Source organism: Polistes fuscatus, unplaced genomic scaffold (assembly GCF_010416935.1).
Source record: "Polistes fuscatus isolate 324 unplaced genomic scaffold, CU_Pfus_HIC Scaffold18, whole genome shotgun sequence".
Lineage (NCBI taxonomy): Eukaryota > Metazoa > Arthropoda > Insecta > Hymenoptera > Vespidae > Polistes > Polistes fuscatus.
Window position 1 is genome coordinate 3,017,771 of NW_025113086.1, and position 15,484 is coordinate 3,033,254.

Below are 15,484 nucleotides of genomic sequence, written 5' to 3' on the forward strand. Positions count from 1 at the left end.
ATATTATTTGATTGCTCGTCATTAATTTATAGTTGTAATTGGAGATGATGGACCATTCCATCTCCTTGGGACACCAAATTTGTGTCAATATCGTCCAAAAGATGCATATGTGTTTAGTTAGAATCAGAAATATTAAAATTCTCGTATTATTAAATTTTAAAGCTTAAATAACGTTCGGTTAATATTAAAATAATTTTTTTTTTCTTGTTTCGACTTTATGACTTTTCACTGTGATCGTTTTTTATTAAATTTGCAATTTATTTTTATATATTTATAACGTAGTTTAAAAGTATTTTATAATAATTAATAGATATTATTTTTGTTAGTAATTTAATATTTGTACTTTTACCTTTTTTTTTCTCTTTTTTTATATATATTTTATGTAAATGTAAAATCACGCGTTCAAATTTAATTTTATTGCAACGGTACATAAAGATTTGATAAAAATAGGTAAAGAATTCTATTGAAAAGTGCATCTGCGAATGGGACGATCTATATGTCAGGCTATTTCATCATTTGATTGTATGATTAATGAAGTTTTCTTCTTGTTGCAGGTGATCATCGTTGGATTTAACATCAAATCTTCGAGATTGCCTTCTATTTCAACGTGTTAAATGATTACTTTTTAAAATATATGTATAATATAAATGCATTTCTGAAGGCACACACATGTTTATATACTAAAAATTATATATAATTATTTAAAATCTTATTTCACACTGTAATTAATACATTAAATACTTTTTATTTTCAGCTTATTAACAAATGGTAAGATGAATGTTATTAGGAAACAATTGGACTTGTTAGCTTCTATTTACGTCTTTATTATTTGGAATTTTTTTATTTAGCATTGTATTTCTAGTCGGTAAGAAAAATGTCTTACCTCTTGAGTAGTATTTCTAGTCGGTAAGATAAAATGTCTTACCTCTTGAGTAGTATTGCTAGTCGGTAAAGAAGATTTCTTACTTACTCAGTAATATGGCTATGTCGGTAAAGAAGATTTTTAATTTTTGTTTTATGATAAAACAGAAATCTTCTCTCTGATGTATCATCCTCATCGATAAAACAGTTTTCTATTTCTATTAAAAGTTTTAATTTCGTTATTTTTAATGAATAAAATTATAAGTTATTGGCAGACACGGGTTTAAATATTAAATGCAACGTAATGAAAAGTATGCAGATGATAATTTATATACATCGAGAATGGATTTAGTTACATTTTAATCTATGTACATCTAAAAGTAAGAGAGAGTGTAACTCTGTTACATTTATTTTTTGCAATAATAATATTAATAATAATAATAATAATAATAATAATAATAATAATAATAATAATATATTAAATCGTTATGAAAAACGTTGATTTTACGTGTAATATGATAATACTAGATGATTTTATCAGAATTCTTTTTTTATAGATAAAGGGTGAGATATTTTTAATCAAACATTTTTTCGTATACATTATTTTTTACATTAGCATATCGCACATTTATACACGTTCTTTTTTTAAATCGTTCTTTCTATTATTTTTTTCTCCTTTTTTTCTTAATAAACAATAAACGATCTTTGATGATTCTAACGACGACACCGAGTGCTAGGATAGATTAAAATTATTGTGCAAACCCTATATGCTCTAGTATTTAATCTGAATTTACATAACGATCTATCTCGATGAATATTTTATTTTATTTATTTTTTAATCATAAAGTATAGGCTGAAAAATGTATATTTCAATAATTTTGTCCTATTGATGATTAAAAACGATATCAATTCGTTAATCCTTAAATATAATAATTAATATCTTTCGAATTTGTAATTCCCAACATTAGGATCACGTACATTTTAAGATCTAAATAAAATAACAAAAACGTTTGTATAAAAACGAAATAATTATATCCAATACGAAAATAGAAATAACACGAATATATCAAACGTAAATGTTATTGGGTAAAACAATGAACATTTTATTTTTTAATTAATTTTTATCTCTTACTCTCTCTCTCTCTCTCTCTCTCTTTCTGTCTCTCATACACGCGTTATGACAAAGATTTCTTTACGTTTTGAATCATTTTTCAAAATAAGATTTGAAATTGATTACTCGAGCAATTACTCACGAATTTTGTAGAAATTCGTTTTACGGTTCATTCGTGATGAGGGGATAGAGAGAAATGTTCTTTTTTTTTTTTTTTTGCTTTTTTGCTCTACTTTCTTCCTATTTTTCTTTTTTTTTTTGGTCTCTCTCTCTCTCTTTTTTTTCCATTGAAACTATATAAAAACTCATATGTGAAAAGCACGGAGATGAAAATCGAAAATCGTTTGAAAAGCGTAGAACGCGCGTCGCACGGTTCCATTGAACCGATATGAAACTCATCCATTCTAGGATTTTTATAAACTGTCCCCAGCTCGTTCTGTGTGTGTGATTTACAATAAAATTTCTTTTTACAATATGCGCGATAACGATGAATATCTAGATATCTAGGTTGAGAATGAACCCTTCCAGCAATTTGATTTTCTCTTTCTTTCCCTTTTTCTCTCTCTTTCTTTTTCATCTTTTTGTTTCTGATTTCGATCGGTGAGCAATAAAAAACACTTCAATCGCGTTATTCATAATTATTATTAATCAATTATAATTTGTTCTTTCTTCTTACTGCAACGAAAAATTTGTATATACGATACGTAATGATATTTGTTTAAATAATGTTTCCTCACAAAATTTGATGAAAATCGCAACGACGATACTGCTGCTGCTGCTGCTGCTGACGATGACGACGATTATAATAATTAGGAATTAATAATATTAAAAAAAAAAAATAGACAGGGTTATGCAACTTTTCGACGAATATTTTTCCAAACGATACTCTTCTCTTATATTTAATTTTACTTTCGGGTGAACAAAAGTTCAATTTACAAAAAAGAAAAAATTAAAATCATTCGTTGCTTATCGAGCGTGAAAAAAAAAAAGGAAAAATAGAATACATTTCTGCACGTTTCTATTCGACAATCTGACAATTCTCGTTTTCTAAAAGTTATTTAAAACGTTTGCATATATTTTTCAATTATGTCGGAACGAAAAAGAGAAAAAGAAAAAGAGGAAAATGCGATAGAGAGAAAAAATATAAAAAAAGGAAACACTAAAGAAAAATACCAAAATTAAAACGGAAAAAAAGAAGAATTAGATACGTTCGGATAACGAGAGATTCATTCATTGAAAATTTTCACTGAAAATTTGTCTTTTTTTTGGCGTTTAATTTTTTTTATTCTTTTCTTGTCTTTTTTTTTCTTTTTTTATTATTCCGTTATTATTTATAATTCAAAGTTAATGCACGTTATCGTCGTATATTTATAATTCGGCGAACGAATTTGGCCGAGATTATTAATCTCACACATTCTCACTCTTTCTCGTTCAATTCTTTCATACTTTCATACCTTCGACAAAAGAAAAAACACTATATCTCGATTATAGTTAACGCACGAGAATACAATTTTCAATGTGTCCCACCACTTTGTATCGTCATTTTTCATCCCTTCGTCTCGAGTTATTTTTTCTTCATCTTCTTCATCTTCATCTTCTTCTTCTTCTTCTTCCTCTTCCTCTTCTTCCTTATCTTTTTTATTTATATTTTATTTTATTTTACCTATCCTTACCTATCTTCGACTTTTTGTTTTATATATATATATATATATTTTTTTTTTATTTATTTCGAAAAACTTGACGTTTACGTTCTCTCCTCCTCTTCCTATACCTTTTTTTTTAATCTTCTTTATCTTCTTTATCTTCAGTTTCTTGTAGTTTTACTTATCTCGTTTTTTTTCTTTTTTTTTTTATTTCGAAGCACAAACAACAAAACATTATTTGTTCCCTTTTTGTACAAGACGACGCTCGTTAAGATTAATAACACGACGTATACACGTTTTAAGTACTGCAAACGATTTTCTATCTCTCTCTCTCTCTTTCTTTCTATCTTTTTATATATCTTTTTTTTATTTTACAAAAAAAAAATCCATCTATCCAACTCCACCTTTTATTTTCTTCATTCATTTATTTATTTATTTATTCTTCTCCATCATATACAACATTTTTTATCTTTCTCTCTCTCTCTCTCTCTTTCTCTCTCACTCGAGAGAACCTTTGATTTTTATTCAATGGAATAGAATAAAAAAAAAAAGAAAAATTATATTCTACGCTTAAACAAAATTTCCGATCGAATGAAACAAATTTTTTTTGGTTCATTTTCAATTATGGAAATGATCGAAATGCGTGTTCTTTGAAAAATCTACACACGGTTTGGTGCATCATTGTTCTTATTATTAAAATTCTTTATTCTTTTTTTTATTTTTACAAAGAAAGAGAATTGGACGAAAGATAAGAGAATGCGAAAATGAAAATAAAATTAATTAATATTAAAAGGATTAAGGGGTGGGGGTGGGATGCGGGGTGAAAGGGGATGTTGCGTGAAAATCATTCGAACGACGACGAGGAATAAAAAAAAGGAAAAAAAAAAGATAAGGATATCGTTCTTCTGAAATTGCATTACAAACAAATAAAATGAGATCACGAGGATAAATTCGAGCGAACGCGCGGTGTACGGTTACCTGTTTCCTGTACGTGTGTGGGTATGCGTGTGTGTGTGGGTGGGTATGGTGAATATTGTGTTTCTCTCTGTATAAAAAAAAAAAGAAAATAATTTCAATGGAAAATATCGAAAAATAACATAACAAAAATTTTCCTTTCTCAGCTCCCGTCTCGAATAATTTCAAACGATATTACAACTATCTATTAATTATTTCACTTATTTTATTAATTATTTCACTTATTTTATTAATTTTTTATTATTATTTTATTAATTAATTCCTCGCACTTGTATACGTTAAATGAAAATCCAAATAATTATTTAAATTAATCAAATCCAAATAAAGAAACGTTGACAAATTTAGCTGGTCGTTTGTTTTGCAGTATCATTGAAAAAAAAAACAACAAAAAAGAAAGTAATTTCGGTCACTTTAAATAATTAATTGCATTCGAATAATCGTAAGAAAAAGATTCAAATACAATCGTAAATAGAAATGTTAATAGAATTTAATTGCATAATTATTTGGAATAATAATCGAAGGGAAAATATTTGTTGTACAATTTTCGATCCAATCCTTTGACCAATCTAAATTGCATCCAAATAAAATTACAAATAAAAAAATCTTATTGTTAAATAATAAAAAAAGAAAAAACGTGCGTTAAGAAACAAAGATATATATAAAAAAAAAAGAACAATCTTTATCTAATCATTTACTGTACACTTAAATAACATTTAATTATTATATATGAGTGTGGGCGGGGGGTGGGAAGAGGAGAAGGAGGAGGACGAGGATGAGGGGGTGTCTTCTTTCAACTTTTCGATCGATAAAAGCTAAACGAACAAATTCACGTACATCGTACACTTCTGTGTGTGTGTGTGTGTGTATGTATGTGTGTTTCTCTGTGTGTGTGTGTGTTATTTTATTCTAAAGGTAATTAATATTTTTAATAATAATTTTCTTATCGAATTTTTTGTTTTTCTTTTTTCGTTAGTTTCGTTTGCGTTCGCTCACAGTTGGTAGAAAAATATAAACATCAGCAAGAAGGCGTCTTCTTCTCTACTATTTTTAAGTAAAAAAACAAAATCGACGATTATAAATGCGACGACAAAAAACTGAAAAGCGAAGAGACCGACTAATGTGCGAATAATGCACAAATGCACATGCACATTCTCTCTCTCTCTCTCTCTCACACACACGCATACATCGAATGAGACGCACTGATACGCACGCACGCACGCACACACAAAAAGATATTACATACCTAATTTCATTTTCTTAATAATCTTTATATTTCATCATAATCATCGTTATCATCATTATCATCATCGTCATCTTCGTAATTTTTTATTTTTTTTTAATATTCTTCTTTCCCTTTTGTTTTATCATTGTTCGTTTTTTGTTTTATTTTGTTTTGTTTTAATACCCCGTTCCATTATTATAATACACTCTTAAAGCGCGTTTTCTATTCTTTTTTTTTTATAATTAATTAATTAATTAATCATTTATATTTATATATTTATATTTATATTTATATATTTATATATTTATATTTATTTATTTATAAATTGTATTTATATTTATTTGCTCATATTAATCCCCCGTAATTTTAAATTGTCTCGGATTGAAATCATCAAAATCAATCGAATCATTTCGTACGATTTCTCCCAATTTATAATAAAAAAAATAAAATAAAATAAAAAAACAAATTTATAGTGGCAGTAAAAGGATCCTTCGAGAGTATGTGTGTGTGTATGTTTGTGTGTGTGCGCGCGTGTATATTTTTTTAATGATCGTTCGATCACATTTTTCGAGATATACGCGTTAGACGAAAGAACACACATCCGAGTTTTTTTTATTTATTTATTTTTATATATATATATATGTATATGTATATGTATCATGTATATGTATACGTGTAATATTTTTTAAGTACCTTATCAATGCTTAAAAATCTAATATTTACAGGCTCCTACTATCCATGTATGCTCGTGTATCTATTTGTGTAAGTGTGTAGGTACGTAAATTATCATCGTAAGCGAAGGATCCTACTTGATCGCGAGAAAACGTGCGTTATTTATCGTATCGAATCGAATATATAATGGGGTCGTATTAGTATGGCTTTAAAAAATAAAAAAAAGGAGATAAATTTTCAAACTTTGAATTTTAATATATAATAATATTAAAAGTTAATTAATTTTTCAAGTTAAAAGGCTCCAAGTTTTGCACAACCAAAAATTATTCCAATTTATTATTTCATTATTAATTACTTTTAAATTAATAATCCTAACACAAATAAATAAATAAATAATTAAATGATGTTCCCTCTCTACAAATATAATTTCCAAATTCTAAATACCCATTAATGAAATTAAATAATTCATATAAATATATATATTAAAAAACACGCGAATGTTTTTGAGAGTAGATAATAAAAAAAAACCCCATTCGTTGGAACAATCGACGATGTTATTTTTAAATACTTTTCTAATATTCTATTCGATACAAAATGCATCGTTACCTTTGATCGATTTCAATCCGAGTGCGAGGTGTATTTTTAGTTTATTGTTGTTGTTATTTTCGGGCCGGCATTAATTAGTTTTTCTGAACCCTCCTCCCCCCTCTCCCTAACTTTTTCCACGTTCATTTATAAACGGCATACATATACATATACTTTCATACACACACATATATATATATGTATGTATAAAGTAACTATTGCCTAAGGATACTAATCACGTCACATCGATAAATATAACCATTTTTTTTTTGTTTTTCGAACGTACAGCAGACAGAGAGGATCACAATCGTTCGTCCACGATATATAAAAGTATAAAATACTTGCCAAATTTGCGAGTTGGCTATTCGTCGGTAGTCGACGTCACCATATTTTATTATACACATTTGTTCATTCATTTGTTCATTTATTTATAATATTCTTTCCTTATAATTCTCGTGCTTTGAGAATCAGAGATATTTCTTTTCAACCAACTCAAATGCACGAACGCAAGAAAAAAATAAAAAACACACACACGCACACTCCCAATACTGCAGCAATAATAATAATAATAATAATAATAATAATAATAATAATAATAGTAATAATAGTAATAATAATAATAATAATAATAAACAATAAAACAAAATAATAATAAAAACAAATTGTAGACCAAAAAAAAATAGAATGAAATTGTTATCCAAAGTCCCCGATGCAAAAGAAAAAGAAGAAGAAGAAAAAATATAAAGAATATTTGCGAGTTAAAAATAAAAAAAAAGAACAAATGCAACAAAGACAAAAATTATCGATTTTTTTAAACTAATCGAAAATATCCCGGGGACTCGGGAAAACGTTATTACTAACATGAATTCCTACGAAGAATGGCACGTAAAATTGTCAGAGAGAGAGAGAGATTATTTTTTCCTCCACTTTTTTTTTTTTTTTTTTTTGCAATTTTTATGTTTAAACTTAAAGACAGGCCGATATAAAGAGAGACAGAGAGAGAGAGAGAGGAAGAGAGATAAAGAGAAATTGCAAGATCATTTGATGACCTCACTTTTTCCCATTAAAGTGACCTCGACTACCGACGATATTGAGAAATGCAATAAACGCAAGAGATCCTTCCGTTCCTACCTATCATCGTTTTTTTTTCATTTATTTATATTAATTAAATTAATTAAATTAATTAATTAATTAATAGTCCGAGACTCTCGTAGATACTTTTGTTCCTTTTTAATATTTTCTTTATTATTTCTTCTTCTTCTTCTTCTTCTTGGTTTTTGTTTGTTTGTTTGTTTGTTTGTTTGTTAAGTATGGCCTCTTTGTGGCATCATCATCGTCAGCCTTCGCACACACGCTACTTAAATATAATACACTAATAAACGTTCGGCCGTCCTTGATAAAAAAAATCCAATTGTGGATTTTTAATCGGACGGATTTTCGTTCAAGGGGACGACGAGGAGGATCGGCCTCACAATTGTTCCGACAAAATGATCACCGTTAACGTTTGAACGTTGTCATTGTGATAAAGTTTATTGTTGGTAGTATTGTTGAACGAAACCCTACCTTCTTCTAGATTCTCATTGGTCGTATTTTCGCAACCCTCTGCTTCGGCCCTTTCACCTCTCGGTACTACGTCGTTATCGTCGTTCTCATCATTTTTGTCATCGTCATTAACGTTAACATCAATTTTAGACGAGGATAATAATGATAATTCCGAATTAGTTTCTTTCCTATCGTCATTATTAATTTCCTTATCACGAGTAGAATCCATTTTAACGATCTCGTTGTTATCAATTTCGTTTCTCGAATTAGAAGTAAAATTAGGTGAATCCTTGTACGAGTATCTTTCTCTCGATAGGCCAAGCGACGATTCGATAGGAATAAACGTTTCGGTAGACGAAGAAAATCTTATCGATCTTTCATTTGGTAAACCAGAATCCCCATCAGCGCGACGCGTTATGTTAGCAGTTGGAGACATTCTCGAGGTGGTGGCGGTGGTGGTGTTGTTTATGGTGTTGGTGCTGGTGCTCGTTGTACCTGGACTAGGACTTTTCGTTGGACGTAAAAGGGACGGTGAAGGGTTTGAGAATCTCGTCGAAGAATCGTAATTGATCGTTGGCGAACGTACGAGAGCAACTACGTCCGGTGGTTTGATCATGGTCACTTCCTGTACGTTGTAAGGAGTTCGTAAAAGTTCATCCGAACTACGACGATTATTTTCTGGTAATTCCGGAAGAGCTTCTAATAAACCAGAACGATCGACTCGACGTGGTAGAGTACCAGCATGGCCAGCTATACTACTCTCGGCACCAATTGGTCTGCAGTGTCGAAAACGAGACGAGGATGTTGATGATGATGATGATGAAGATGATGGATGATCTATACTAGATATTTCTAACAATCCTGATCTGTCGACTCGTCTCATAGTATTTCCATCGTTGAAATCTTCGATTGTACAACTCAACGGACGAGGACTTCTCTGGGTTAGATAATAATCTTGTTCGGGTATGGTTACTGGCGATTGGTTACCGTAAATTATTGGCGTGCAACGTGACGAACGATGATAAACGTGTACCGCATTCGTTCCTGTCGTAGTTGTCGTTGTCGTCGTTAGTATTGCATCCAAAGATGTTGCTGTTGCTGCTGGTGCTGTCGTTATCGTCGACGTTGTCGTCGTCGTTGTCGTCGTCGTCGTCGTCGTCGTCGTTGTTGCCGTTATTGTTCCTGTCTCGGACATTGCCGACACCGCTGCCGCAGCTGCTGCAGCTGCAGCCACAGTCACGTGGCCAGTTGCAGCACTAGGTGTCACCGATTGACTTTCCGAAGGATTTTCGATGACTATTTCCATACGATGACGATGTTGATGTTGTCTGTACTGCGCCAACGGTTGCCGATGGGGGGCCTGCTGCTATAGCCAAGTAGTACGCGTGCTTCCGGCTCGCGAGCCGGTAGGCAGGTCTCAGACGATTATTTCTCGGATAATTCTACGTCCACGGCTGTTGGGAGTCGAATAACCGGATTCTAAACTCTCGTCGTAGGACAGGCTAACTTGTTGAGGTGGTTTCGTATCCTCGTCGTAATTTTCTTGGTAAGGTAATCCGGACACGTCGTATGGCGAATCTGAAAAATTATGGACAACAAAAAAAGGTAACATCGATTAAACTTTTGTTAGTCTGACTTTGTAGATAGTTAGATTGTAATTATACGGAAAAGAGGAAATAGTTCGTAGTCAAATAGTAAGGAGGAATTTTCCCAGTTAGAAACTAGAGTACCAACCAACGTGTTTCTGGGACTTGACAACCGTAGCAAATGGCTCGGGGCAGAATTGTTGCCGACTAAGATTATGGCTTTCCCTGTAATGTGGGTGCGCCGGATAATCGGACTCGGTGGTGGCGTATCCACCCAAATCATATGGTTGGTTGACGCCGTTTGCTGCCGCCGACTTCATCTGCCAGATAGAATCTTGAGAATTCACCGAACCCCCGTTGTTTGAATTTGAATAGCTATTGTCCATGTAACCCATATTGACACCTGGAATACGGAATACGCTTTATTAGAAATTTCTCATTTCACGAAGATGAATTCGTTTAGGGTAAAGAGAGACAATTATTGTTCCATTATAATACGTGTACGTGTTAGTTCAAACGAATAGGAACTTAAAAGTAAAGTTAGACGTATTTCAACATTTACCATTCTCACCGTTGATGTTATGATTAGGTTGATGATAACCATATCCAGGTTGAGCATAAGCAGGACTCTTGGAATCCTCCATAGCCAGTGCATGATCCAAACTATGTTCGAGTGCTTTATTCTCTGCGTAATAAGGCGGCGGTGCTTGAGTTTGTTGACCATTTCCAGCGACTAAGCTTGGTCGAACACTGGAGAAAAATGAACGGACATTTTTCAATACTCCGTCATGGCTAATCAAAAATTCATTTGTTCAAATCTACCGTAATAGCAAAAGCCCTACACGAGTGTGTAGAATTATTAAAATATTATATGCATATATACACAAGTGTCTAATGCAAATGTAAGATGAAAATATAATACGCGATAATACAATACTTACGCATTGGTATCCATTTCATAATCCTTGGCCTTGGCAGCGTGCTTTCGTCTGCATCGGCAGAACAAAAGTAAGAGAGCGGCGAAAAGCAAGAAGACTGCACCGCTAACTACCAGAGCGATCAACGTTGGCGTTGCTAGTGCACCAGCTTGCGCTATATAAGACGGGCCGACTGTTTAACAGAAAGATATGCGAAACTAAATATCAAAAAGCGTACCACAAAACAACTCGTATTGTACGAGATTTAAACAACTTCAACTAAATCAACAGGGTCAAGAAAAAAATAAAGATAGAGAAAGAGAGATAAGGAACATATCGTCGCGTACAAAACATGTTTCATGGTTTTGATAAAAATATTTTTCAACAAACACACTCACTTTCAGCTTCGGTGTATTCCCCACACTTTTGACGATCAGCCTTGAGACATAATCTGACTTTAATACGCGGTTCGGAGTCAGAAGATTCAGGATCGTCTAAGATATCCTCTCTTTGGGTAGGTGCGCTTCCCAATACTTCCAATGGCCATTCTTCTATGATTCTCGACGGATTATCCGTGTCATCGAATTTTTCGATAGAAGCTACCAATGCAAGGCAAGTAGCGCCAACGTTTATTGCTAAAGTTCCAGTCTCAGGATCATAGCTGACACGTAATGGTGCTGGTATTTTTGCTACCGAGGTAGTTGCAACTACCTCGTCGGAGTAATCCGAATGATTTTTCGTATTGTAGACCTTAACTTTGAAAGTATAGGTCTGGTGTTGCTCGAGATTGCTAACGTTGCAAGGATTCGATCTCCTGCAATCCATTTCCAACCACTGTCCGGCCGGTCCTCTCGGTGGTGCGCAATCAGGTGCTATCACTTCGTCACCTCCGGCAACTCTTCGGTAAGAAACGAAGTATTTCGTGATTGGTAGACCACCGTCGAAACCCAATTCCCAAAGTAATGCCACATGTGTCGGGCCAATGTCCATGGCTGTTATGTTGGTCGGCCTTTCCGGTGCACCTTTCGGTTGTAATCTTATCGTCGAAGAAATGCTACCTTGTGCGTTAGCAGCACGACACGTGTAATCCCCATAATCGGATTGTTTGATATTCGTCACTTTTAACAGGGAAGTGTACACGTCGTAATTGTCGGTGGTCGCTGATATTTCGTAATGACCGTCGCTCGATGAACCTTGCAACGTCGCAGCATTGTTCCCAAAACTCCATTGGAATTCTGGTTTAGGCCAGGCTTGAACTTTACACGCGACTTCTGCTACCTCCCGTAAATTGTACGCCACTTTGCCATGCTGATGTAAAATAATTGGCTCGTGTTCGACCTTTAACATCATCGTTGATTCTACCTTTTTAACTTCGTTCACGAATACACAGGTGTACCTTCCTCTGTCGCTCGCTATGATCTCATCGGTCTTAGGACGTGCATGACCCAAAAAGCTCAACGTCGAGTTCACGGTTATCACGTTACCATGACCTTCCGAAGCAGTGGTTATCACTTTGTACAATCTCTCGTCGGCTGTTAATTCTTGATCGTCCTTCAACCAACGCACGCTAGGCCTTGGCTTTCCCTGTGCCACGCACGATACTTGAAACGATGATTCTCCGACTCTGCGAATTCAATCGAACAATGGGAACATTATTAAAAAAAACATTCAAATGACGGTAAGAAAATCGATCGTGCAAAAATGTTGCGGTTTGGAATCATTTTCAAATGAATACTTTCAAAGCAAGTCTAAGAACTTTTTTATCTCTGCTTCGAAAATAAATTATCGATAATTGGTATCAATTTATCTCTTTGAAGATTGAAAATCATTAAAAATGAGATCGAAGGAATTCGTGCGAGAAGAAAAATAATTTCAGTAAATAATAATAACAGAATACGTACTTTCTCGTGACGTGAGGTTGTAATTTGGTGAGTATCTTCGGTGGTTGATGAACTGTGAGATTGACGGATGCAGCCTCCCCATTTCCAATCTCGTTCATGGCGTAACATTTGTAAGTACCTTCGCTACCCAAATGTATGGAATCTATTTCGTACTTAGGCCCAGAATTTTCCGTTCTAACGGGAATATTTTCACCGTCTCCTTCCTTCCACCATTTGTATTGAGGTTCGGGATAACCGGCAGGACTCGCCATACATGTGAGAATAACGCGTGAACCTTCAACGGCAACCGGTGAGTCTGGGGTAACTCTCGCGGGTCCAGGTTTGTGTCGAATTCTGACGGTGACGTGAGCTTTGGCCGAATGATTTCTTCGTTCACCGCCAGTCGGATAAATGGTATTAACAGCGCGACAAGTATAATTTCCAGCGTGATCGGCCGTGACTCTGGTCAATCTCAATATCGAACCGGATTGTCTGAATTCTGGACGACCTTCGCGAAGCCACTCGACTATGGACGGAGCTGGATTGGCCGATACGTTGCAGTGTACCGTCACGGTGTCTTCCACCTGAGCGATTCTAACGCTCTCACCTTCGATAGACACGGTAGGTGGATAGAGAACATCTAACAGCAGTGAATTCTCGTCTTTCTTTCCTAGACCGTTGTCAGCTTGGCAAGTATACTTGCCTGCATCTTGTAACGTTACCTTTTGTATAACGTGTTGAAAAGTAGTTGCTATGAAACTACCATCCCGCCACCAACGTACCATACCGACAACTGGTTTAGAATCAACGTGACACTCCAACGTTGCGGTACCATTAACTTCAACTTTCAATGGATTTCCAGGACCAACCGTAACGCGTGGAAAATAATTAACATCCAATGTAACAGTTGCGTTTAATGTTTCACCTTCCCTCATAGCACGATTTCTAACGACGCATCGAAAGATCGCACGATCGTCTTCTTTCGTTGGTTCCACCAACAAGGTCCTGCCGGAGTGAAGTAGGGTAGTATTGTTACCACGGTACCATCTTACTTCTGGTTCGGGACTACCACCGTTGGTGTTGCATTGAAGTTCCAATCGTTGTCCTTCGGTTGCCGGGGCTGACGTTGGTGATATCGTAGGTGGTCCAGGTGCTCTCAATACGGTCAAAGTGATATACTTCCTATGTATATCCATACCGGTACTACTAACTTTAACACGACACTCGTATTTCCCATTGTCCCTTTCGTAAGAAACATTACGAATTTGTAGATCGTAACGACCCTCTTCCAAATTCATAAATACTTTGTAATTAGGCGACAACGAACGATTTTCTATCGCCGCGTTGTCGTGATTGTTGTTGGTATGGGTCAACCAAAAACACGTGACATTTTCCTTAGGTGGTTCGAATCGACACTGCAATTGTACCGTTGAACCCTCGTGCGTGTCCATCTGCGTTTCCTCAACTCTTCCCTGGGTTAGAGCTGAAACATCGATAAATCGAATTAACCGTTGTTCTTGTTAATAATCGTTCGCTACAAAATCGATTTAATCAAAGCTCAGGGCTCAATATGGCCAAGAGATCGGAAGGGACGACGATTTTACGGGATACGGGTTACCGACACCGAAGTAAATCAGGCCGTGTGCGTTCTCTGCATCGAAGGGAGTCATCGGCTCGCTAAACTCTGCGAAGTCGTGCGACGCAACCATGCCCGATCGATAAACACTCTCTCTTCTCTTCTTCTATTCCATAAAATAAACTATATCTAATACTTTTGTCACGACATTTTATCGATCCCCTTTCGATCTCTATACACATTCTTATATACGTAGAAATATAATACACTTTTCATTTTTATTTTATTTCCTTTTTGGATTTATATTACGTTCATTGATAATTCATTTTTCCTAATAAAATTTCATTGTAATTCTAAACCCATCGTGTTTGTGTCAATCGAATCAAACACCGTTCGAAACGCCAACCAAATTCCTAAATACAAAATTAGACATAAATTAACAATTGCATCGAGTTAAGTATTTGATAATTCTCATTAAATCATTTAAAGATCCATTCTCTCCAACTATTACTCATTATTCTTAAAATACAAATTTGTATAACGTTTGCAAGCAACATTTCAATGCTTCCATCGATGAAACAGAATATTGGATTTAAACATACGTTTGTACGTGTAAATTACGATTGAAACTATCGAAGACCGAATGAGACGATTGAATGAATTGGTGAGACAGATTAGGAACGAAATGGATTGTTGGATTAAAACATTAGACGGGATTAGGATCTCGATAGCACTACGAGTACCGTTCGATAGTTCAGAACCACAAGACTTCTGGTGTATCTGCGAATGTGCTTCGTCATTGGGTCGCCTAACGGTAAAATCACCGGTTTGACTCTTTAACGATATCGGAGGAGACCTCTCTTCTTCCCTCCTCTCCTCTCCTCTCCTCTCCTCTCCTCTCATCTTTCTCTCGA

General features: G+C 34.4%; 2 protein-coding genes across 5 annotated transcripts in view; both read right to left on the reverse strand.

Moving 5' to 3' along the window:
* Positions 1 to 8,537: 8,537 nt before the first annotated feature.
* Positions 8,538 to 9,917, reverse strand: LOC122515602 (uncharacterized protein DDB_G0271670-like). The gene is made up of 2 exons (XM_043633002.1): positions 9,783 to 9,917; positions 8,538 to 9,548 (listed from the first exon to the last, which is right to left on the reverse strand). The coding sequence occupies exons 1-2, from the start codon at positions 9,915 to 9,917 to the stop codon at positions 8,538 to 8,540; spliced, it is 1,146 nt and encodes a 381-aa protein (XP_043488937.1).
* A 111-nt stretch (positions 9,918 to 10,028) lies between these two features.
* Positions 10,029 to 15,484, reverse strand: part of LOC122515501 (neural cell adhesion molecule 1) — a 192,213-nt gene continuing 186,757 nt past the window's right edge. For 3 of the 4 annotated variants that reach the window (XM_043632881.1, XM_043632879.1, XM_043632878.1), the window contains 6 exons: positions 13,016 to 14,477; positions 11,513 to 12,738; positions 11,139 to 11,307; positions 10,760 to 10,947; positions 10,346 to 10,600; positions 10,029 to 10,189 (listed from right to left, as the gene is read on the reverse strand). In XM_043632881.1, coding sequence (XP_043488816.1) covers positions 10,029 to 10,189; positions 10,346 to 10,600; positions 10,760 to 10,947; positions 11,139 to 11,307; positions 11,513 to 12,738; positions 13,016 to 14,477 — 3,461 coding nt within the window. The remainder of the gene's footprint in view (positions 10,190 to 10,345; positions 10,601 to 10,759; positions 10,948 to 11,138; positions 11,308 to 11,512; positions 12,739 to 13,015; positions 14,478 to 15,484) is intronic. The other variant, XM_043632880.1, reaches the window with a different exon arrangement.